The 24106-nt window shown below is 39.0% G+C and overlaps 1 protein-coding gene across 1 annotated transcript; it reads left to right on the forward strand.

Annotated features, from left to right (window-relative positions):
• Positions 1-846: 846 nt before the first annotated feature.
• On the forward strand, positions 847-23092 carry SYCP1 (synaptonemal complex protein 1; the record flags this gene model as incomplete). The annotated part of the gene is made up of 30 exons (XM_010155186.1): positions 847-931; positions 1105-1151; positions 2492-2656; positions 3478-3545; positions 3737-3810; positions 4884-4942; positions 6037-6106; positions 6631-6704; positions 7654-7762; positions 8633-8727; positions 8862-9046; positions 9939-10006; positions 11172-11233; positions 11897-12001; positions 12922-13025; positions 13521-13638; positions 13892-13962; positions 14341-14422; positions 14886-14948; positions 15272-15334; positions 16012-16074; positions 17282-17398; positions 18011-18121; positions 18787-18879; positions 19674-19748; positions 21431-21490; positions 21621-21800; positions 22237-22380; positions 22777-22863; positions 22949-23092. Coding segments are annotated over 30 exons (2841 nt in total), but the record flags the coding sequence as incomplete, so codon positions are not given.
• Positions 23093-24106: the final 1014 nt, after the last annotated feature.

Consider the following 24106-nt stretch of genomic DNA (forward strand, 5'->3'; position numbering starts at 1 on the left):
GGCACCGAGCGGGGTGGTCCCGCCGGGTGGTCCCCAGGCCAAGTCCTGACCCAGCGCCCAGGCAGGCACGTGCACGCGGCTGCGCGAGAGCTGAACTCGTTTTGCTGCAGGCTGTGCAGTTTGGTGCTGGGGAACAGCTCTTAATTTCAAAGACACTTACTTTTTTCTGTCAAACCCGAAAAGAATCTCCTTCTCGAGTATCTGCGGTGTGTTTTAAGTGTGCACCGCCGATGGTCCCACACGTTTGGCGTGGGTAATCCAGCTCAGTGGGAAGCACACCCCTCGGACACCCTTCCTGGCCCTGAGTTACGGGAATTCAACAGGATGTTTTTTCATGTTGAGGTTCCTTAGGAAATAGGTTTGGATTCAAACGTGATATTCTAACAGGAGATGAGTTACACTATTTACAAGATACATTTCTGTGACTTTTAAAACACCTTGTACAATGAAGTTTTAAGGCTAAAACATAATCAGATGTGTTTTAGAAGTAGTCTTGGGAATAAAGCAAAAAAATACATATGGAATACTGGACTTGAAAACAATAATTTTGGTGAGTGAGTCCTTTACCATGCAACTGCGTACAGGCATGCAATAGCTAGGAAGTTCTTGTCATCAGAAGCTTCCAATTTGGTCTGTCTGTAAAGCAAACTACAAAAGACCAGCAGTTTGAAAGCCACTGTGAAATAAGGGGAAAGCAGGAGCCATTACCCATACCTTGGGCTTTGAAAATTTTATGTAGTTCATTTGTTAATGAAAAAGTCTATTTTCACGTTAGCTGTACTTTTTTCTTTGTGTATAATCCTTTACAAATCTATCTATAAGCAACTGATTTCTAAATTTGTGCAGGGTTTTAACAAATGCCCAGATGATGATTTTAATTTGCCGTTTGTAATGGTGGGTACGTCGAACCGTGGTGAAATAACTGATTCAGGTAAGACTAAAATAAGCATTTACTGTGCCCATTTAACACCCCTCACCCCCCAATTAATATTGTCAACATTTTTTCAGGAGTAGTTTAACGATTTTTTAACTGTAACTCTGTTAAATACAGTTTCATTGTTACTTTTTTGGAAATACATTGATAAAAATCTCTTCATATTTCAGATGCGATTTCACAGCCAGTGAAACTTTGCTCTGAGGTAGATGAAGAGGTCAGCTAAGTATAAACTCTGTGTATCTGATTTCTTAGGGCCTCTTAATTTGTTCACAACACAGTGCCTAAGACACTATTCAGTAGATGCTTCATGGCTAAAGGACGTAGTCAAAGGGGAATAATAATTTTCTGTCTCCTGTTTAAAGCTGCATCACTTAGAGGAGGTATTTGCGATTCAGTGAACATGCCTGGAGATAAACCTTTAAATATTAAGGCGATTTCCAAGTTGGTGGTTTTGGGTTGGGTTTTTGTTTGTTTGTCTTGGGGTTTTTTTCTGTAAAGTGGCTGGGGACTCTGGGACTGTTAATCAGAGTGAGATTTAGGTATTTAAATAGCTTTTGAGAAACTGGTTCTGAATAATCTGTTGAAAGGCAGAAGGATTGAAGGCAGAGTATTCTTTGGAAAATCAAAGCAGATTATCTCAATTGCCTGTCTGGCTTTATTTTATCTATAAAGCAATTAATGTAGTGGAGTGGCTTCCTCAAGCACTTGATTCTTCTCATAGCATTTTACCCACATTTTTCTGGGCCAGTAAAGCTAATGTTTTTTTTCTGATATGAAATACGAAGTGCTGTTTCCTGCAACAAAATGGAACATATTTCTTGCAGTCCTCCTAACAATTGTTGTACCACTGAGGACTAAACTCCTTTTAGCCCAGCAGCTATTAAAATACAGTCAGGATTATAATAACATCGTGAGGCAGCCAAACCAAGGATAGCCTTAGGTGACGTTACAGCTAAGACAAACTGCAGATCTGCCTTGTGGCACACTGCATTGCTTGTGCCTGCCTGAACCACTTGGCAAGCGCTGCTTCTGCAGCGCTTTAAAGATGTTCTAAGAGGACAAGGTTGGTTGGTTTTTCTTCCTGCTTTGCATGACTGTTAACTGCAAAAACATGTCACAGGTAGTCCCAGACAAGGTCTCTGAAGCTGATTTTACTTAACTCAGCAGTATGTGTCAGCGTAAGATGAGGGGAACGGTGTGAAGAGTCTAATGGAAGGAATCTTGGCTCTACTGATAACTCTAGCAAACTTTATTGCCTTTTGGCGGAGTGCAGCTTTCCATATCTTTAAGGCTATCTCTAGCGATGTCACTGTATCTGAAGGCAGTGGGCTGTTCATTTGTTTCTGTCTCCGACTTGTTCTGTAATGTCTGTACATACACAGTGGATGCAAAAAGATTTCAACTTTAAACTGCGGTTCCTGACCGTATCTAAGCTTGTGTCACCACCTCTGGAAAAAAATTTACTCTTGTGATATTTCTAAGAGATAAACATGTATCTAAACCACTATTAATTAAATGGCTTTTGACATTAAATTGTGGAACCTGTTTTAATAGAATATAGAAACAATGAATGAATTGTATTCAAAACTCTACAAAGAGGCTGAGAAGATCAAACAGTGGAAACTAACTACAGAATCAGAACTACAGCAGAAAGAAAGAAAACTGCAAGAAAATAGAAAGATTGTGGAGGCACAGCGTAAAGCCATTCAAGAACTGCAGGCCAGTATTGTACAATATGCACTGAATATGCCAAGAAAAAATTCTTATTGATTTAGTATGAAAATATTGTTCATACAATTGAATATTAAATAATGTTGCAGAGGTTGGAGACATTTTGAGCTGTTAATGTGGTGACTTCATAGAAGCCATTTGTCTAGATACCAGTGACACATGGCTCTACCGTTCTTCAAGGAAAGAGTAGCATTTCGTTTTTAAAAGTGCTTTTCCTTCCTCTTTTTAACAATGTGCATTTCACTTGCATGTGTTATTTACATGCATATCGTACTGTGGGTATGGAGAAACCTGTTTATGACTGAACAACCTTTCAGCCTCCTGGTAGGTGTAAAGTATGCTCACGTGTATTTCTGCATTCAGCACATATGGGACGTAGTGCACTCTGCTTTAACCTCACTCGCACTGGTAGACAGCTTTGGGACTGAAATGCGTATTTTAAACAATTTATTGGTCCTTCTTTTTGCTTGTTGTTTGTTTGTTTACACTGACTTTGGTAACCTGGGTTGTCTTTGACCGACTTTTGCCTAGAAAAAGTAGTTGTTGTGAGAAAGGGTGCACACCTGTAGAGTGTGAACGTGTGAATAACGCACCTGTAAGTGTTTGGGTTGCTGGTAAATTATTGTTTATTTTTATGTCTTTCATGCAAACTAACAAAAGCTGTCTCAGCATGTAATATCAGATAAAACAGATTTCTGTCTTCTGATGCAGAAAATTACTTTTTCATGTGAGATTTGAGAAGTGAAAGTATGTTTCTAGTATATTTTTCATTAACAGTGTGTTTTTGTATTTGTCCTCTATGAAATCAGTTTGAAAATGAAAAACTAAGTTTAAAACTAGAAGATGAGATAAGTGAAAATAAAGATCTTTTAAAAGAGTAAGTAATACAGTCAGATATATTTTTGTGAAAATAGTTGTTGTGTTGAGAACTGGCTTAGTGTGGGAAGTTACATGTAGCTGTTAAATTGTAAAGGTCATCAGGGCATTTACATGTTGCTGTTTTTAGTTAAGCAAACTACCATGCACTCCTGAGACAACATGGTACAGTATTTTTTTCCCCTCTTTTAGAAACAGCGCTTCAAGGCACCTGTGTAATCTGCTCAAGGAAACCTGTACTCACTTCACAGAGAAGTCCACCAAATGTAAATGCTATTTCAATGTTGATGTATGAAACTGAACATAGTTCTAGCTTTCTCTAAATGCATGAAGGAACAAACCTGTCCTTCTGTTCCAAATACATCCTCTGGTCGAGATAAACTGTACATGGATCTGCATCAGAGTGAAGTTGGAAGTGAAGCCATAGGTCTAATACATGTTTTGTACTGCTAAATGCAGAGGTTTTCTGAAGTCAGTACTATTGTTTAATAAAAGGTTACAGGCCTGAGGGCTGTTGAAGTGACTGAACCTGAGACAGGTTTAAGGCAGTGCAAAACAACCCCCCTTAGCCACTCAGCCACTCCAGAGGAGCATGGGTCTCCTGAAATCTTACCAGCCCACTGAAATTTTTCAGTCCCATCCAGACTTGAATGGATTAAGACATATGAGGTGGCACTTCATGCCTGTGTTGGGGCAGTAGAATCTCCTGTAGTTACCTTTCCCAGCTCTCTTTAACAACTCTGCAGGTTTGGTGTTGTCCTGGATGGAGCAGGTACAGATTTGTGAGGAAAAAACTGTCCAAACCCCAAGATGGTACAAGTAACTGGCATTCTTCTCAATAAATTGATCAAGCCAAGACAGCTGGATAAATTAACAGTTTAAATTCCTGAGGTTTTGTTGCCTTGGGATGAAGCATTACTACAATTACATAATGACAGTTTTGTGGTCCTGGATATCTCTGCTGATGGGAAAAAAAAATCCATGCTAAGCCTTATATTACAGTTTTAAAAATCCTAACATTTTTAATACTTTAATATTCAACAACATTAATACCATCAAAATTAATGTAATTATATAAATTGTTGCAGAATTACACTATCCATGGAAAAAAGTGAGATGGGGAAGGAAATTTGAAAAACTGAGCTTGCTTAATGTTTTAATGGAATCTACATTTTCTCTAGGTTATATAACTTCTGGCACCCTGTTCACAATGATTTTTTTAAATAAAAAGAGCCTGTAGTTCCTTCTTTAATTCACGATGCTGTTCAAGCATAACTGCTTTGACAGCTGGCATTCTTTTTCAAAAGGAAAACTTGATGGTACATTCTTACTTTGACAGATGAACATGAAAGGGAGGAAACAAGGCAACTCTACGTGGAACTTAATAACAACATTGAAGTAAGTGACATGGCTTGCTAAAAGGCTCCGGTGTGATCCAAGTTACATGGGTGTGTTGGGGTAGCCAGGGTACGTGCGTGCTCGTACAAAGAATGTTCTCAGATAAACTGATCAGCACCATCGTGTGTGATGCAGGAAATCAGGTTTTCAGTCCCTTTTCAAGAGTTACTTTGGTGTTGTCTAGAGCACATTTATTGGATAAAACACAACAGTGTTTTGGCTGTAGGTCCGTGTGATCTGCATGGTATGTATGACCTGCTTAGTGTTAGGTGACTGCCGTAACTTCCGTCTTCTCCTGGTACTCTGTTTCACCTACCTGGTGATTTCACGGCATGGCTGAGGTTGGAAGCATCCTCTGGAGAACTTTCCCTGCTAAAAGCCGGGTCACTAGCGCAGGTTGCCTAAGGCTGTGTTGTCAGGTTTTGGGGTCAGCTCTGTTAGGGTTATTCTACTGGATAATTTTATTTTATGTAAAGCACAATATAAAATAAAGATGAACAAAGAAGTTCCGTTTTGAGTGTGACACAGAACAACAACATTCATTATGGAAACTGGGCTGAATATTCCTTGATGTAAAGAGTTTTTACTTTTTAAATCTGTAAAAGAAACGCAGTCTTGTCAAATTAATTCATCATATTTTTGTTATTAGTTATTCCAGTGCGGAAGATAAGTCCCTAGTATATTTATAATAGAAAAATGCAAGGCATCGTTGTTTGGGGCGTGATGAACTTGCTATTGAGCAGAGTCAGAGAGTACATGGTACAATGGTTAAATATTCTAGGGGGTTGTAGCAACTAGGAAAAGCACAGCTCTTCTGTTGTGTCAGGGCTCTACCAGCATGGACCAGTAAAAACACTTCATCCCTGAAATCGTTTAGACCTTGAGTACAGAAATTCTTAAACTTCCTACTTCGGATAATTCTAACGTTCTGTTAACTTGGGATGTGTTTATGCTCCGATTTGTTTTTAACAAAATTTCTCCTACAAATATGAATGAGCTTGTAATACTCTGTGTTTACAATCCATAAACATGATTCTTCAGTACTGAAAATACTTAGTTTTATATGACGATGTATGTTGAATTTTATTTTTTAGAGAATGATAATGGCATTTGAAGAGCTTCGTGTGCAAGCAGACAACACTAGATTGGAAATGTGTTTCAAGTGTGAGCATTCTGTTTATTGGGTTTCTGCTACAGATTTTAACAATTTTTTCCTCCTTGGATTTTATTGTGTGCAGTTTCAGGCCAGGAAGATACGAAGTGCTAGAATGATGAACTTTGTTCATGCTGCCTGCTGTGAAATGCCTGGGGGCTTTTATTGTTTTTCCACTGGGTCAGATTTGGAACTTTATTAATGCAGTAGCCTTTAGCTACAGAAATTTTAATTAAATATTTGCTTTATTTATCCTACTATGTGCTCGTTTCAGTTTTACAAGTGCATTTCTGCTAGTTTCTTATAATGAACTATTAAGTAATACATGGAGTAATGGACTAATTCTGTGGGAAGCTGGCGCAAAAATTAATTTGTCTGATTAGAAAATAATTTCAAACATGACCTGAAAAATTACTTTTTAGGAAAAAATTGTACAGCTGTACAATTATAAGCAGTCTTAAACTGGAAATTGTATTTAACTTGGGAGTATATTTTAGCTGGTATATTAACTATGGATATGACTATGTCTCAAAAGTAAAAGAAGAAGCAGAAAAAGTGGACAAGCTTGAGAAAGAATGCAGGCTGGAAGTCAGCATGAAGGAAAAGCAGGTTTGCTCAGTTTTACAATCTAATATGTTCAGGTTTACTTTTGTAACGAATCTTGCAGTTTCTTTAATATTTGAACTCTGTTTTGCTTTTCTGACTTACTGATAAATGAAAATAATTACTGTAAAAGTGCTGGATTGTTTGTAAAATACTTACATTTTGGAGGGATGGAAGTTGATATTGCAAATGACCTTTTGTTGGCATGTTCCTTCTCTGTTATTTCTTTGGAATAAAATGTGAATTAGGCTGCTGTATTGTAACAAGGGACAGGATTTAAAAGCACCATGTAAACATTGAATAGCCTCTCTGTTCTCTGTACATGTGCTTGTCTTTATAAAGTGACTTGTGCAGAAGCATAAAATGAGCGAAGCATCGCTCGTCCTGGTTAAGAAAGGTATAGTTCATACTGGGAAGAAGGAAGGTGGGAAGAAGAAGGATTACCGTGCATATCAGACTGCATGTTGGTAAGAGGGTTTAAGAATCTGAGATTAGAGTAGGTTTTCTGTAGTGGTGATGAGGTAGCCATGATGGAAGACTGACATTAATTGTGATAAGAGTTTCCAATTTGTAAGCAGGAGCCTGAGAGCATCTGTCTGGATTTTGGAAGGTCAATAGTTGATTTTGCTGGGGATGGATGTGACGTTGCAAAGGGACAAGGAGTGTTTCTGGGCACCGGTAAAAGCACAAAAATAGTGGCTGGAGCCGCATTGAAGCCAGATTCTGCTAACTTTAATGATGTTCCAGTATCTTCAGGGTGTTGGAATTCATGTTTTGGTTTTGAACTGAGAAGGTTTCTCCTCCAGAGTAATATGACTTGATATTTTGCTGAGACTGACCACCTTATTTAACTTGAACGACAGCAGCATGTATGCTAATCATACATGGTGCGCAAATGAAATTGAGAGTCTGCCCTTTTCTAGACTTCATTATGATATGATTTTAATTCTGTTAGATTTCAGTTCTTACCATACAGAGTGATGAAAAAGATGATATAATAAGAGACATCAAGACTCGGCTGCAGGAGTCCAAAAATAAGATTGCTGACTTAGTAGAAGCAAAAAGTAAGGGTTCTCTCTGCTATGTTAAAATGTAGTTGGTTGTAGAAGAATGGTGTTGTGCTTTAACCGCAGGCAGCAACCAAGAACCACACAGCCGCTCACTCACTTATGCCCTCCCACAGTGGGATGGGGAGGAGAATCGGAGGAAGACAAGGAAGCTTGTGGATTGAGATAAGAGCTGTATTGATCTGTTTCAAATCAAGTTAATGGAGGGTCTTCACAGTATAACATTTCTTCAGTGGTCCCTAAACAGTAGCCTTGTTCTGTGTTCAACAAGACCTTTTCACATCATTGCCAAATAACCCCCAAAATGTTAGCACTTTTAAACACCATCTTATTTCAAATAGGCAAAGGATTGACTGGGGTTGGAAGTAGAACTGTCACAAGGGTTCTTTATCAAGGGCGAGTCAAGCAGGGAGAGCTTTTGAAGATTGCAAGGGGAAAATACATTGCTTGAGCTTTGCAAACTTAGTCAGGTGCCACTGAGGAAACCTAGTTTTCAGAACTTGATTCTCAGTATTTCTGAGCCATTTACATAACAAAATATATTTGGAGTATATGATGCAAGCGCCTTCGTTCTTTACAACTGCGGCAGTTTTCAGCTTCCCCTTCCCTGAGGAGTGGGGAGGAATTTTTATGCCATATGCGTATAAATGGCTGCATTCTGTTAAATTTTATAAATACATGTAATTTTACATTTTGGTTACTGTTATCTAATAATCATCTTGGAGGCTTTTTCCTTCACAGTGACATGAATACGTTATGTAACTTGATGAAGTTGCATGGATGTATCTATCTGTGAAATAGAACTGCAAGTATGTTTTTGTAAATGTCCTACTTTTCTTAAGCGTAAGCATACATCTTTTTGCTTAGGACATGAAGGAGAAATGCTAAAGGAATCCCAGATCAATCAAGAACATTTGAGGGCAGAACTGGAAGAGGCCAAAGTTTCATTGCAAAAAACAGAGGTTCAGCTCATTTATAGTTTTCCAGTATAAATAGATTTGACGAGTAATTGCATAAATAATTACTGATACTTTAGATATGAAACAGTTATATGTTTGTTGCAAAGCATGTTTAGAAATGATATAATTTTTTGTAGGTTGCTCAAAAGAACTTAGAAACCGAGTTGCAGACTACAGTCAAAGCATTAATTCAGGTCACTGAAGAAAAAGAAGCACAGGTGGAAGAATGTAAAGAAGCAAAGGCTTTGCATGCATCCCTGAGAGAGGAGTTTGAGACTTCTATTTCCAGTTTGAAAAGCTTGCTGCAAAAAGAGCAAATTAGGTAAATTAAACAGTTTACATCTGAGGAATTGTGTTACAGGTAAAATGGTAGGTTACTGAGTGGCTGGGAATAAAACACAGACTTGGTATGTGATCTGGTGTAACTACATTTCTTTGGTAATCTCTAATAACTTTGCTTTAAAAAGTCCTTCGCCTGTCTGATTATTTGAATTTTTAGCACTTGAAGGCAGCTGTGCTGTTTGATTTCGTGTGGGTGCAGCTCGTAGTTACAGTTCTGTATTAATGGAACATTTAGTGAGGAAGATATTCTTCCATATGTGATAATAGCACTGTTTAATGCCCATGCCTGTTCTTAATGTGTTTCAGTTTTCTGTAGTTTTAAAAATTATGTATTTGCCAAAGAACCTGATAGAAACTAAAATCAATATTTCTAAAAATGAAAACAGGGCAGTAAAGATGTATTTTAATACATTATCCCAGCTGAGTTTTTCAAGAAACAATGATTCTGGGTACATGGCATTAAGGAATCTTCTAAGTAGTTGCAGATCATGACAAATCCAGGAACAAAGGAATATGAAGCTGAAATTTGTTTTTTTGATACGCTGGTCTAAATCCAGAGAGTTTAGCATAATTTTTTTCAGTTGTGCTGGTTGATACTGGTCTATAAAAAGCAACTCTGCTCGTCTGCCCCCTGCCAACTTCCATAATTCTATTTTTGAGAAATACAGGTCTATGTATGCTTATATCTGTTTACCTTTCTGTCTGCCAGTCCGAAGTATTAAAGCTGAAATTTCATACGAGTTGCAGGCAGATAGAGCACCTGCCTGTTGAAAGGCAGATGTTCTTAAAATGATTGTGGTAAGACTGTTCTTTACGTTTCAAGTGCGGTGCTTTGTACTGTACAATTTTGTCTTTAATTACCATTTTCTTAGAGTGGAGAAATACGAAGAGGAGTCAAAGCTACTTACCTTGGAGCTCAGAACTAAGTCTGCTGAACTGGGTGAGATTTGTAGAAAGAAAACGAGTTAGGTAGTATTAAAAATCATTTCTGCTGTTTTCTGAAGATAGACTGGCCCTGTTGCTTGGAAAAAGGTTTTACAGCACCCTGTACCTGTCAGGAATGCGTAAATGTATTTTCGCTGTCTGACTCCATTGGTAGTCATTGTGGCTGGCAGCAGTCAACCAGCAGTGCTGTGCAGAGCTCCGGTAGTGAGACCATACATGCCTGCATTCTCCCGTCGCTTTGGTTTCTCTGCGCTCTGCCGCTTCAGAGCGGTAGCACTGCGGACGTGTTTGAGAGGCAGTGCTAGACTGCCGACCAGCACATTCCAGGAATGAGTCGTGTAGCTTGCAGAGGGGCACAGCACTCGCAGTAAGCTTTCCTGCAGACCACTGTCCCCGTGTTGTAGAATCACACTGACAGGGGTTGACTTTGAATATTGTTTTGATATCCTGTGATTTCTAGATATGGGCTTCTTAACCCCCAGAGGAAGAGATCCATCTTTAGCACTGCTTTCCCAGCATGCAGCTGTGTCTCTAGTCCTGATACAATAGATGGGAAACGTTGCGGGGTGTCCTTGTGTGTACTGAGGGCATCTGAAGATCAGGGTTCAAATAACTTGTAATGCTTGCCCAGGACTGGTGAGATGTGACCTGTGAGAATTCCAGAGCAAAACTGAGTTGGGTATCTAGTACTTGCAAAAAAGTACCAGTAATGTGAATGTGCACATAGAGAACATTTTGAAGTTACTAGTAAGTGGTTTCCTTCTTCAGCATATCCATGGGAGTATCTGCAGCAGTCCAGACTTTTTTCTGAAAAAAATGCAGCTGCATCAATATCTGGACATCACTCCTTTGAAAATTTTCGTGCAGTCCATGTTTTATTCGAAGCCGTGATTGTGGAAAATGTAACAGGCTCTGAATTTTATTTAAGATGAATGATTAGTTTCTTTTCAGATTTATATTTCCTAACATGTTTCTGAATCACTTTCTCAATTCTACATTTAGATTGCCAGAATTCAGGTTATCATTTACCCTTACAATTTCTGAACTTAATCCAACAAGTTTTGAAAATTGGGTACTGCAAAGGGATAAATGCTTCATACTACTTGCTAAATATGTAAAATTATTGCTGTTCAATCGATTTTACATTACATGTGCTGCAGAAGAGATGACTAAACTGAAATGTGACAAAGAAATGCAACTGGAAGAGCTGTCAGAAACACTGGTAAATGTTCATTTTTTTTTAGTCTCATGGCATTTACTTTCCATATGAAGTCTCTCTTGCTTTTTGAGTATCTTTAACACCATATATAAAACACTGTCTAATCTGCCTTAGTCTTGCTACTAAACTTTCTTACCTGTCCTTCAGATGATTTCCATGTTTTCTTTGAATGACACAAATATTTCCACCATTTTTCTTGTTCATTCTGGTTTGTTTTGGTTTTCCTTGTCTACATTTCTGGTCATTTCCTTCTTCATTCACACCTATTCAGATGCCACTCCCTCTGGACGTGAAGATTTCCCATTTGTAGTTATGCCTAGTACTCTCCTCATTCTGCACCTTCCTGAAAACTGGTCTTTTGTGTGTGTGTGTTCCATGCACTCCTGTTACACTGGGTGTTCTTGTCGTCTAAGGAAGCTTCCTGAAGTAAGTAGCTCTGGTCTCTGTGAACCCTACTGAACTGTGAGGCCCATTTTCTGCTACAGAAGTCTAAGCTGTATGAAGTCCACTTTCAATACAGGATTATTTTAGTCATGATCTTGTATTTACAAGTCTAACAAGAAACTGTGTCGGCAAAGTAAGGTGTGCTAAAATGCAAACCTGGTTTCACACTCTGTTTGTTCCTTATGTACTGTGCACTGAATTTTCACTCATGTTCTTCAACAGGGAAGAGTTGAAGGACTTCTAGTGAAGAAGGAGGATCTTGAGGCTGCTGTAGAAAATCTGCAGGAGAGAGAAAAAGAAATGAAAAATGTTCTCCAAATCAGAGAGGTCTGAATAAATGGTGATAGTAATGTGTTTTTCTAAATACTTCAGTTACACAGTATCACTTGTGTACCAGAAACGTCAGATAGTCAGACCAGTGCTCCCCCCAGTGCGCTGTGCTGTTCTTGGCAATGACAGGAAGATTCTGTGTGGTAGAGGAGCCTGACTGTTCTCTGGCCCATTCCCCTTACATTCCTACAGCAGCTGTATTAAGGATGTTTGAGGACACGTTTATGGACTTGCTCATATTCACTTGTCTCGTCTGCTTTTGAGCCTCCTCATACTACTTGCATCCATAGCCTTCTGTGGTAGGAAATTCCAGAAGTTCATTGTGTGCTGTGCTTCAAAACTAATCTCTCTCCCTCCCTATCTCCTTCCTTCTCCCTCAGCCCCATCAACTGCCTGCCAGAGCCTGTGGTATCAGTATATCGCCAGTTATTTGGAGGAAAGAGTATCCATACATTTATATATTTTAAACTACGTTACATTACAGGGTTTGCCTTATCTTATTGTGGCAGCAATGTGGTTTGGGATGCATCCAAAACATGTGCTTACTCTCTCACATAGTACTGGAATTCTGTGATTTTTTTCATTTATTTGTTTTATTTAGGTGAATGCAAAAAGCTTATGATGTCTGAAACAAATGTCTTTGTTTAAGATAATGTCAAAGGAAAGCGAATATCAGTAATTTTGCAGGCTAGTCAGTTAAACTTATGGTAGGGGAGACATTAAGCATTCGTACGAGTTCAGTAGCTGACACTCCTTCCTCATCTCAGCAGAGGGGTGTAGAGATACAGTCTGGCTAATCTATGGCATGTGTGCAGTTTCCTTTCATCATAAAGCTTTGTGTCATCAGTTCATTTCTGACCACTTTCATGACTTGTCGTTTACATATGTTTACTCAAAACACTCTTTTTCTTCTGCAGAAGGAAATCCATGATTTGAAAGCACGGCTGACTAGTACAGCTGAAAAGGAACAACATTATTTACAACAGCTTAGGACCCTGAATACAGATCTGGAACGAGAGGCGTATGAGCATTTTGAAAATAATCGGGGGTTTTTTGTTATGTAGAAGTGTCTTTACAATAGAATGCCATGATCTGTGATTGTTTCCTAATGACAGTTTGGAACTTACTTATGCACACAGTATGACATCTATTAGATCCTTCGATTTCTCAATTGCACTGCTGTGTTTATATGTGTGTAATTGTTCCATGTCACTGGGACTTAGCTGGGTTACCTTGAAGAGAAGGTTTCTGAACTCATTGTTAACCCTGCTTTGAGCTGGATATGGAACTACATCATGTTCAGCAACCATTCTGTTTATATAAGTTGACTCTCGTTTCCTTTCTTTGTTCCGTTGCCTTTTTGCAGCACTGTAACTTTCCTGCAAAACTTAAATTTGTACATCCAGGCTTGGACTTTTTTCAGCGTGAAGTAACATTTTGTAACTGATACATTTAACTTAAAAGGAAATTAAAAAAATACGTGTTCTGGTTTCTCTTGACAATTTGTTTCAATTAGGCTGAAGAATGAACAACTAACAGTGGATATCAATAAGCTTTTGTTAGAAAAAGAGCAAATCACACAAGAGAAAAGTGACATGGCTGCAGAATTCAAGAAACTGCAAGAAAGTCATGAGGCAAGTTGTAAACTTCCAGCTGTTTTTAAAGGGCAGCATTCAATTTAAAATATGAATTCAGTGGTAAACTGGAGTGTGGCATGGTTGCAGATACTCGGAAGAGTATCTGAACAATTATTTGTGTTTGAAATACTGAGGAAGCGCAGTCACCTTTGTGGACAGGGCAGGTCGAGATACTGCTTAAGATGTCTGAAACGTTTGAGATGTCTTTTTGAGTTGTATTCAGCTTACGTGCATGGGTCTTTATATTTAGGGTAGTAGAAAGACAGAAGAAAAGGCAAAGCAGTTAGTTGAAAACCTGGAAGAAGCAAATGGCCAGCTAAGGCAAGTAAAAAGAGACATGAATGTGCAATTGTTTAAAGGAAGCAGACTTGATTCCTCCAGAGTTAGCCCAGATGTTGTGTTTATATGCTGCTTTCTGCAGTTTTTAGATTAATGATTTTGGTTTGGTTATATGGCTAAACAGAAACTGTTTAGTATTGCAGTTGGCCATGTAGAAGCGTCTGCAAACCAGTGATACCTATTGGTACAGGAGCAATTTTTGCTATGGCTTTGTATGACATACAGCTGTTCTGGTCTGCATGACTGTCTTAGGTGTGAGGGACATGAAAACAGGAGTTAAAGGGTATGGATTAGCAGCAGTGAAAAGAAGTTAAGTTTATTATGTAAATATTTACTAATGCTTCTTAATTTGGAATTTAGAAATGAACTGGAGTCTTTGAAGGAGAAGATGGCAAAGAAAGGTGAAGAGATTAAAAGTAAACTGGATGAACGAGAAGAAAATGTATGCCACAACCTGTGCTTTATCATGGAAATATGTAACTTACGTGTAGGACAGAAGCTAAATGTGCAGCTATATTTTTCATTCCTCCAAAGCTCTGCCTAGGGATGTAATCTCTTACAGAGGCTTTCTTCTTTCAGTGCTCCTACCAACCCAGTTGACGTGTACATGTGCTGAGCCCTTGCATTTTAACAGACAAGGACCTTCATGGGGTGTTTGCTGTTTACATGGGGGCTTAGAAGGCCAGATTTGTTAGATTTCAGGCAAACAGAGAACTCCATTTTTAATTTCTCAGTGATGGGTGGGGTATGGATTAGCTTTCACTGTGTAAGTGGAGTTTTGGTTTAAATATGTTGAAATACTTTTACTTTCGAACTAGAGTTTCAAGGCACACCTGTTTTTTTAACATCATAATGGATTTCAAAATTTTACTGTAAACGTCAGAGGTTTACAATTATAATTCCAGGCTAAGAATATTGAAAATGAAATTTCAAAAAAGGAAAAGCAGTTGAGGATTCTAGAAAATAAGGTATGAAAATTCATTTTCTCACGTACTGTAGAGAACTTCATAAAGATTATTTTTTAAAATGCAAAGTTCCTTTTTTTCACTTCTTTCTAAACTCTGCCACCACTGAAGAACTGGTTCACTGCTATTAATGTTGATGTTGGATTAGCAAAATTCTTGAGGTGCTTCATGGTTAAAACTCCAGTCACTGTGACACATCAGCGTGTGTTTCAGTCCCACTGGGATTGATCGCACTCGTGCAGATGCATCTTTCAGAGCACTGACAGTAATCTTCAGCAGTGAGTCATTTCTTAGGAGCTAATTATTGTTTGAAATATCTCTTTTAGTTGAATAATTTAAAGAAACAGGTGGAAAATAAAAGCAAATGCGTTGAAGAGTTGCAACAGGAGGTATGTACAGCTTTTGAGTGTCACAAATACATAACCTAGGGGTTTTGTGGGAACTCTTACTTTTCAACCTTTTTCCTCTGGTGTGCTATCTTTGGATATACCTATGTAATTTATAACATTTCCTTTTTATCTTAACTGAACAAATAAAGGAGTCACCTTTGGAATTGCTTAATTTGTAAAATTATCCTTACTTTTGAAAAATGCAATTACAGAAATAGTTTCTTTAGTAAACTTTAACTATTTTCTTCTAGCACGTGGTGTCATTGATATACTTGAAATAATGGCCTGTCTCAGTTAGCAATAGCAGAAAAGAATTGTGCATTAGGAGAAATTGTTAATAACTGAGATATAAAAATATGTGACTTGTATTTTTTCTCATGACAACTGCACATTATCCGTCAGCAGCATCTCAGTTTTTCTTCCAATTCTGCACCCTCTTTCGTTACTCTGTTGGTGCCCAGGAGGAGTCTCTCATAAGGTGCTGAAGTAAGTGTTACTCGAGTAAGTAGCTGAGCACTCTTCCGTTTGGAGAACTGATCTGGAGCCTGACCTGCACAGCAAAGAATTATTTGCTCATTGAAGCTGCAATTTGGAAGATTCTGACCTACTCGATGCAGTTCAATCGATGCATAATTCTATTAACTGACTATAGTGTTTGGTTAACTTTATTTTAACAGAATAAAATGCTGAAAAAGAAAATCAGTGCAGAAAGCAAGAAAACAAGTATATATGAAGGGAAGGTAAGTTTAAATACCCTCATGTACAAGGTGAGAGGAAAGCACAAAGGCTGAATGTTTCAAGTCCCACTGAATGATAATACACGTTAAGCATGTTCTTAATTGTTTTATGGATCTGGGATACAGATTTTACAGGAACAAGGCTGGAAGTTTTGGAAGATGTTTCCGTTTTTATCATTGGACACTGGCTGGGCCATCAGTCATTTGTAGGAGGTGGACATCGTGCCTCAAGGAATCACGTTCCTAATCAGTCCCTTTCTTTTTTGGTTGATAGTGTACTGAACGTTATTCAGTAATGCCACCCCATTGAAATAGCAAAGCAATTAGCAGAAATAACTATTTTATTCATTTTAGACACTTCTTTTACTTTCTTCTGCAATGGTAAGCTCCTAGTTAGAATATTGTGTCCCAGTTTTGGTTACCTCACTTCAGGAAAGTTGTCTGTTTTGAGGGTATTCTTAAAAGGAAAAATTGTAATTCAGATATACACTGGGAAGGAAAATAGACCGTAAACTAGTTAAAATCATGAACAGATTTACAAGGGAGGGAATAAAATCCCTATCATTTTTTCCGAAGAATTCACAGCATTTAGGGTGACTGCTTAGGAACAGGCTTTTCCTGTTCATTTCATACCCAATTCTCATTAATACTAGCAACTAAAAGCATTCATCTTTTTTAGAACTAAATAAAATTGTGAAAATGATCTGCTTCTATATACACTGTTTCTTCACTTCGTAATTGAAAAAAGGGGATTTAATTGTCAGCATAATACAGTCACACTGCTTGATCCTAGGAGACTATGGATTATGCTCCCTTTTCCTGCCTTGCATTCCATGCCAGCAATACTGGAGAGTCTTTTGTACAAAAGGCAGGACAGTGTCAGTTGCTGATGCATGGTTCCCTTCTACTGGGATGATTCTTTGCGACTGACTAGCCTCCTGCTTTGAGAGTGTCTTTCTGACTGGGGTGCACAAAACTGGTACGGGCCGGCTTTGCCACTGTGGTGCTGCCATTGTTTCCATGAGTATTTTCTAACTCACTTCAGGCCACGGTTCAACTCTTTATGAAAAAGCTGAACATTTAAATAGGGAAGAGCTCAATCATATACCTGAGAAGTACCCAAGTGGTGCTACTTGAAAATAAGAGGGGGGAAAAAAAAGGCAGATTTCTTCCTGAAAAAATAACAGCAATAATTCTGCATTCTCAAAAGGTGAATAAATTACAGTTAGAGATGGAAAATATGAACAAGCAACATAAGGAAACAGTTGACACCTATCAAAGAGACATTGAAACAAAAGAAGTAAATGAAAACAAACTTCTGGAAGAGGTGAGAGTTGTTGTTTTTTACTGCAACTTTTAATGATTGTTTTGGTGTATGATGGCTTTATGAGGCTGTATCGGCCAGTTCTTGCTCTCACATAGCAGTTTTATTGACATAAATGGAACTTCTTGTGTGTGCATGTGAGCAAAGCTTTGGTACTTTACATTCTTAAGTTGAAGTACTTGTGTATGCCTGAAAATACCAACCCTGTTAATTCTTTTTGTCAAGATATTGGTCACAGAGATTTTCTTCTTGGATAAACACAGGATAAGCAAATTAGATTAGGACTTTTCCCATATCAGTATTTTCCTGCCCACACATTTTTGATGGTATTACAAAGGATGTTAGGGCAGAGTGCTTGAAATGGCCTTGTGGTTTGAAATGACACTGATCCCCCTTGGGAGGATGGATATACTTTTAATCTAGGTTTGTTTGCCCATTCTAACAATATGTATAAACGATGTAGGATTTGAAAAAAAAAGCTGCTGAAGGCTGCACTGAATGAGACCATATATACATTGCACCCGCAGGAGTAAGAAGAAATGAAGCTTTTTTTTTTTTAATATATATATGTTGTTGTGAATTGCTCATGAATTAAGTGGAACTTCCCACCAACAGGTAGAGAAGATGAGGTTGCTTGCTGATGAAGCAACAATAGCACAGAGGGAAACTGATATCCGATGTCAACACAAGATAACTGAAATGGTGGCCCTCATGGAAAAACACAAGGTAAGAGATTTTACTGGTTTCTGTGATTTGTAATGTGTGATACCGCGTTAAGTAAAACCTTCCAAACCCGCAATACTACAGATTAGAAAGTGAAACTTCTTGATAAAGACCTGAGTCTAGGAAAATTAAGTTGGACACATGCTTGACTTTTCATCATCTTAAGAAGAAATTCAGCCTCAGCCTTTGAAAACTTGCTTACTAGCAGATCAGTTCTGTCTATCGGAGTTTCTAGGATTTTTTTTTCATAGTCAGGCTTTGTTTGATACCACCCTTATGCGGTTCTTCAGTATCGGTTTGGGCCTATTTTATGAGGAGATTGCTTAGCGACAGTAGCAGTTTAACAACATACTTCAGTTTACAGTCCTTATTACTCTGTTTTGCAGTATATTTAGCAGACAGCACTAATAAAAATAATAGGGCTAGCTTTCATGTTCTGGGACGTGTAGCGCTGCCTGCAGGTAAAGCACTCCCTGTCATCCCACGAAATAACACTGCTTGTGCATATTTGCTGCTTTATAATTTCTGCTGAAGCATCACTGTTTCTTCATGGTGCTTTCTGAATCTTCAGAAGGGCCTTATTTGACAAAATGAGTCATGTTTTAAGACTATAATTGTAGCATTTAGTCAAATATTTTGAAGCTGTTGGTTTTGTTTTTTTAACATAGCATGAATATGATAAAATGGTTGAAGAAAAAGATGCAGAGTTAAAACTTTACAAAATAAAAGAGCAAGAGCAGTTATCATCAAAAGTATCATTGGTAAGGTGTACTCTTCAGCACTAAGTAATTAAGTGGAGGGGCTGGTGTCCTTAAATTATAATTATAATTAGACTTCTTCCTCTTTGACACTTGAGGGCGTTAAGTGTCTGCTTTATTGGGACTGAACAGTGAGGATCGCCCCATTCATTTGTTTACTCTTATTTTTCTCACAGCCTTTATTATGTGCATTAAAAACCCCTACATGTTTCTAAAAATCAATTGGAGTAGCTGTGCTTTCCTGCCTACTTCTCCCAATAGTGCCTCATGTTCTAAACTCTCTGTCTGAATAAGAAGCTTTTGTATGAAGTAGCTGGGTTTCACCCTCCAGCCCCTGTTCTCACAAGCGTTTCAGGTTCTCTCCTTGAGCGGTTGTGGTCAAGTACCTGTTTCTCAGTAGTACGTCAGCTCCTTAAAACAAACTAAACCAAAACTTCATCTGGAGCTGCATCGCCTTCCCCCCTCCCCTTTTGGGGAAGCTTGGCTTTGAGAAATGTTCTGAGAGCCCACACCCCCTCAGGACTGTCACAACAGTGTAGTTCTACAGCACCTACTTAAAATGCAGTATTGGTTCCCTTCACAGGGAAACAGGTGGCTTTTTTAATAGCAGGTGTGACTCCAGGCTGCAATTGTAGATACCTTGCGGCATGCTAACCTTAGGGATAAGTTAGCTCTGTTGAACAAATGGAATTCCCTTTCGTTTGTAAGGAATATCCCTGTTCATTACTGTCTCATTTGGACATCTCTTTTTCCAGGTTAAGCATCGTTAACCCTATCCTTCATCTAATTGTTTTTAGGAAAGTGAGCTGTCATGTTTGAAAAGTGAATTGTCATTCCTTAAGGAACAACTTAAAGCAGAAATTGCAGAGAAGGTACTTTTTTTAATTAAAAAGTAGCAGCATGGGTGACGTGCTTGGCCTGGACTTATGCACTGTAATAGTGACAGCTGTGAGGTGCACTTTTGATTCCAGGTCTTGCTCTCACCTGCTGTCTGATTTCAAAAGCTTGATGCTCACTGAAGTCATTACGTCTCGTTTCTGGTGGTAGTGAGGGTTTTGCATTACTCCTTAGTTGGGAAGTATGATGGAAGCAGGAAGAAAAGGGCTAGGTGTGTGGGCAGTAAAGGATCTGAAAACTGGCTGAACTGTGGGGCTTAAGGGATTGCAACTAGCGTGGCACACATTCCAACCAGGGGCCAGTGGCTAGTGCTGAATGCCTCGGGATGATCCTGGGTCCAGTACTTTTTAACATCTTCATTAATGACACATGGTGGGCCAGCGTGCAGCCTCAGCAAGTTTGCAAATGACACAGAATTGGGAGAAATGGTTGATACAGCAGGTGGTTATGCTGTTTTTTGGAGGGATTTGGACAGGCTGGAGATAGGGGTGAACAGGAATCCCATCAGGTGTAACAGAGGGAAATGCAAAGTCCTGCACCGGGGAAGCAATAACTTTAGAACCGGTACAGGTTAGGGGCTGACAGGCTTGAAAGCGGCTTTGCAGGAAAAGCCGTGAGGTTCTGGTGAAGAGCAAGTTGAACACAGTCAGAAATGTGAAACGTGCTCAGCATCTTGGGCTGCATTAGGAACAGCGCTGCCAGCAGGTTGAGAGAGCCGATCCTTTTCCTATACTCGGCACTGGTCAGACCCCATCTAGGGTATTATTTGCCATCCTGGGCTGCCCATTACAAGGCAAGGGCATAATGGAGCAACTGCAGCAAAAGGCCGTAAAGGTCATTAAGGGATTGGATCATCTGACAGAAAAGAGGGAATGAGAAAGCTGGGATAGTTTAGCCTCAAGAAGAGGGAGCTCAGAGGCATATTATCAGTGTGTATGAGTACCTTCTGGGAGGGGGTAAAGAATGTGGAGCAAGACTTTCTCAGTGGTATCCAGTGAAAGGACAAGAGGCAGTGGGAGCACAATGAAGTACAAGGAATACTATTTAAACGCAAGAAAAAACTATTATTGGAAGGGTGATAAAGCACAGGAACAGAATGCCCAAAGAAGCTGTGGAGTCTCCAGGCCTGGAGACACTCAAAACCCTGTCGGACACAGTCCAATCAACCTATTGTGTTCACTCGACTGTGAACAGAGGCGTTAGACCAGATGATCTCCAGAGGTCCATTCCAGCCTTAACCATGCAGTGACTTCGTGGTTGCTGTACAGTGTTCTTCAGCTGGCCAAAGAAGGGCAAAATAGACTTAAGAAGACAGAAAAAGAACATCGACTTCAGTAAACAAGAATGATTGCAGTTTCTTGCATGAAATAGTAACTAGAAAACAGAGCTGGCTCTTTTGTGAATACAGCTGTGATAAATATTATATCCTGTTTTCTCCTGAAAAAGGGATTGTAGGTAGGTTCCTTAGCGGGGATGGCAGAAGTTGGTTAAGAAATGAAACTGTGAACAGGAAAGTAACGTCTTCTGAGTGCTGCGGTTTGGCTAAAGCAGGTGCTTGGGTGAACCTTCTCATAGAGCATGATTGTGGACAGTGTTCTGTAGTTACACAACTGAATTACAATACAATACTTACTTCCTATTGCACAACTCTTTTTAGGAGAACCTTGCAAAAGAACTCCCCCAAAATACGGTTCCTGAAAACGAAAAGAAGCACAAGGTAGCTTCAACTTTATCATTAATTTTAGAATTTGGTAATATTTATACATAAGCAATGTAGTGGAAGATCCATGATAAATTATGACAAAAGACATCAAAACGCTTTTAATTTAAACCTTTTTTAATTTTAGAAAATACAAACTCATTTTTCTGAGACCCCTAAACCTCATTTCGATCTGGACTGTGCATCTGTTAGTGTAAAACCAAAAAAGGCTCCAAATGATACTTCTGTGAAAGCCACCATGATGGAAAAGAACAAAATACCTCCTTCCGCGTCTGCCCAAAGTCTCCTGGGTAGTCCATCCCTGAAGGTTTGTAGCTCACACTAGCGAGTTTCTCTTGGCTTATTTTTCTGACTGTATTTCTTACTTCTCTATAGATGCCTGTTGGTTGTTGTGATAAGCAGGGATGTAAAAGGCAGAGAACCACAAAAAAAAAGCCTTCCACAGCAATATTAGAAAGCAGTTTGCATAAGGGCTCCCACTATGTGTTTTCTTCAGTGCTCAGTAACTTAATTTGTCTGTTGGCATTGATCAGTAACAATTCCTGTCCTAGGGGGACTGTGAAATTAATCATGCCTCTAAAATTCTTTTCTTTTTTGCCTTTGGGCCTTTGCTTGACATTTTGGATGGAAAGACAGTTGTTCCACAGCATCTCTAGTGTCTTGCTTGATACTCAGTCTGTGGTTGTAGATTCTCTATTTACCATGGAAAATGGACTTTTAAATGCCATCCTCTTTTTCCCCAGACATACATTATAAAGACTCCTCCAATACATAAGCTGCAAAGTGGCAGCAGAGATCTGCATTCAGAGCAGAGCATGAGGAAAAAGCAAAAGGTGCTGCTGCAGCTGGATGCTCAGTCAGACAGCTCGGAACACAGTGACCTCCTGGTAGGAGTTGGGGAACAGCAGGGGTACCCTGCAGTTCCTTGTGCATGCTTGGCGGGGTTTAACCACAGGTGGTTACAGCCCAATACTGATGTATCTAGGAATGTATAGGAAGCATGTGGGGTTCTGTACCCAAGACAATATTTCTGGGTATATTTTTATTTCATTGGTTCTTTCTGGAATTCTGTTTGTATGTGTGTAATTAGTAACTGTGTGACAGAGTGCCACTGTACAAAACTATATATTAACTTGTATAATGATTTTTTACATTGGTTTTATTGGCCGGTTGAGGCTTCATAGTAACATCTTTTTTTTCCCCGTACCCTAATATTCCTGGGAAGAAGGCAAAAATATTTTTAATATAGTGTGATTAAGTAACTTCTTTGTTTTTAATTTAAGACCATAGTCTCGGAGGAAGAAATGTTTAAGAAACTGTACAAAGATTATCCTCAAGCTTCACAGCTGTATGCCATGACACCAAAAAAGGTACCTTAGCTTTTCTTTAGATCAAAACAAACAGTTAATCAAATTTGTTGTAGAAACTAAGAGAAGGCTTTATTTTTCTTCTTAGAAGCCAGCCACATCCACCGTGAAAACTCCAGGCTCTATACCGAAACTCACAACCATGAGGCAAATGCGAGAGGCTGGATGGACTGCAGTTTCTAAAATGGACAGGAAACGAAAAATGAAAGAAGCTGAAAAGCTCTTTACTTAAAATGAAGAAATGACTAGTGGCCCAGCGTCGTGCGACCAGCACAGCCACAGCAGCGGTATTCCTTCAGCGTTGGCACGTTGTCGCGTTCTTCTGTCACACTCGGGATGTTTAGAACCACAGTCATTTCCTCTGAACACATAAACTTTCTAGATACACAACTCCATCACTCTGCAGAGTGTTTTCTGCATTTCATCCCATATGCTGTAAAAGGCCAGGGGACAAATGAGCCCATTTTTACACGTAGAAATAACTACAGAGAAGGCTGTTTCAAAAAGAAAAAAGGTCTGGCATTAGAAATACTGGTTTTAAAGAAATTCAGTTTTGTTCTTTCAAATTTCCTCTCTTTTTCTTAATACATAATTCACAGAAGGATGTTACGGAGTGAAAGGCATGCTGAGGTTGTTACAATGCATGCACTGTTACCTGAAGTTGTCCATTTCAAGTGTTTCGGAACCGCCTGGCTGGTTCCTTCCAGTAGCTCTATTTCAGTCTGGTTGAACAGTTTGAAACTTCCACAGTTGAGTTTTTGGTAGCATAACTTTGGCATGAAAAGATTTCAGCTTCCTAATGAATAAAATATGCAGATGTTTTAAGATTGTAAAAACAACATTAAGATGTCATTAAATTGTTTATCTGAACCGTCAAGTGTGGGGCCAAATGTTGTTGCTTTGTGTTGTGACACAGGGAGAGGTCACCAGGCAGCCTGCCCACGGACGCGCAGCTTCTGCCATGGGCCTGTAGGAGGGGTTTAAAATAACATGTCTCTGCGTCTCTGCGTTAATCCTTGATTAATCTGAGTATCACAACAACAGAAACCTGCTTCAGAGCCTAGAGATAAGAAAGCTACAGGTATATCCTAAAATACTGAAAAAACCCCCACATCCTGGATTCATCTGAAGTGGGTGGCAAAGGATACGAACTTTGTTAGTTTTGTGTAGCAATTTTAGATGTCAGCTTGTAGTATGGGTTCCTTATGCCCTGTCTGTTGAGCAGTGATATGAGTAACGCTTTTTG

Source organism: Eurypyga helias, unplaced genomic scaffold (assembly GCF_000690775.1).
Source record: "Eurypyga helias isolate BGI_N326 unplaced genomic scaffold, ASM69077v1 scaffold4897, whole genome shotgun sequence".
Classification (NCBI taxonomy): domain Eukaryota; kingdom Metazoa; phylum Chordata; class Aves; order Eurypygiformes; family Eurypygidae; genus Eurypyga; species Eurypyga helias.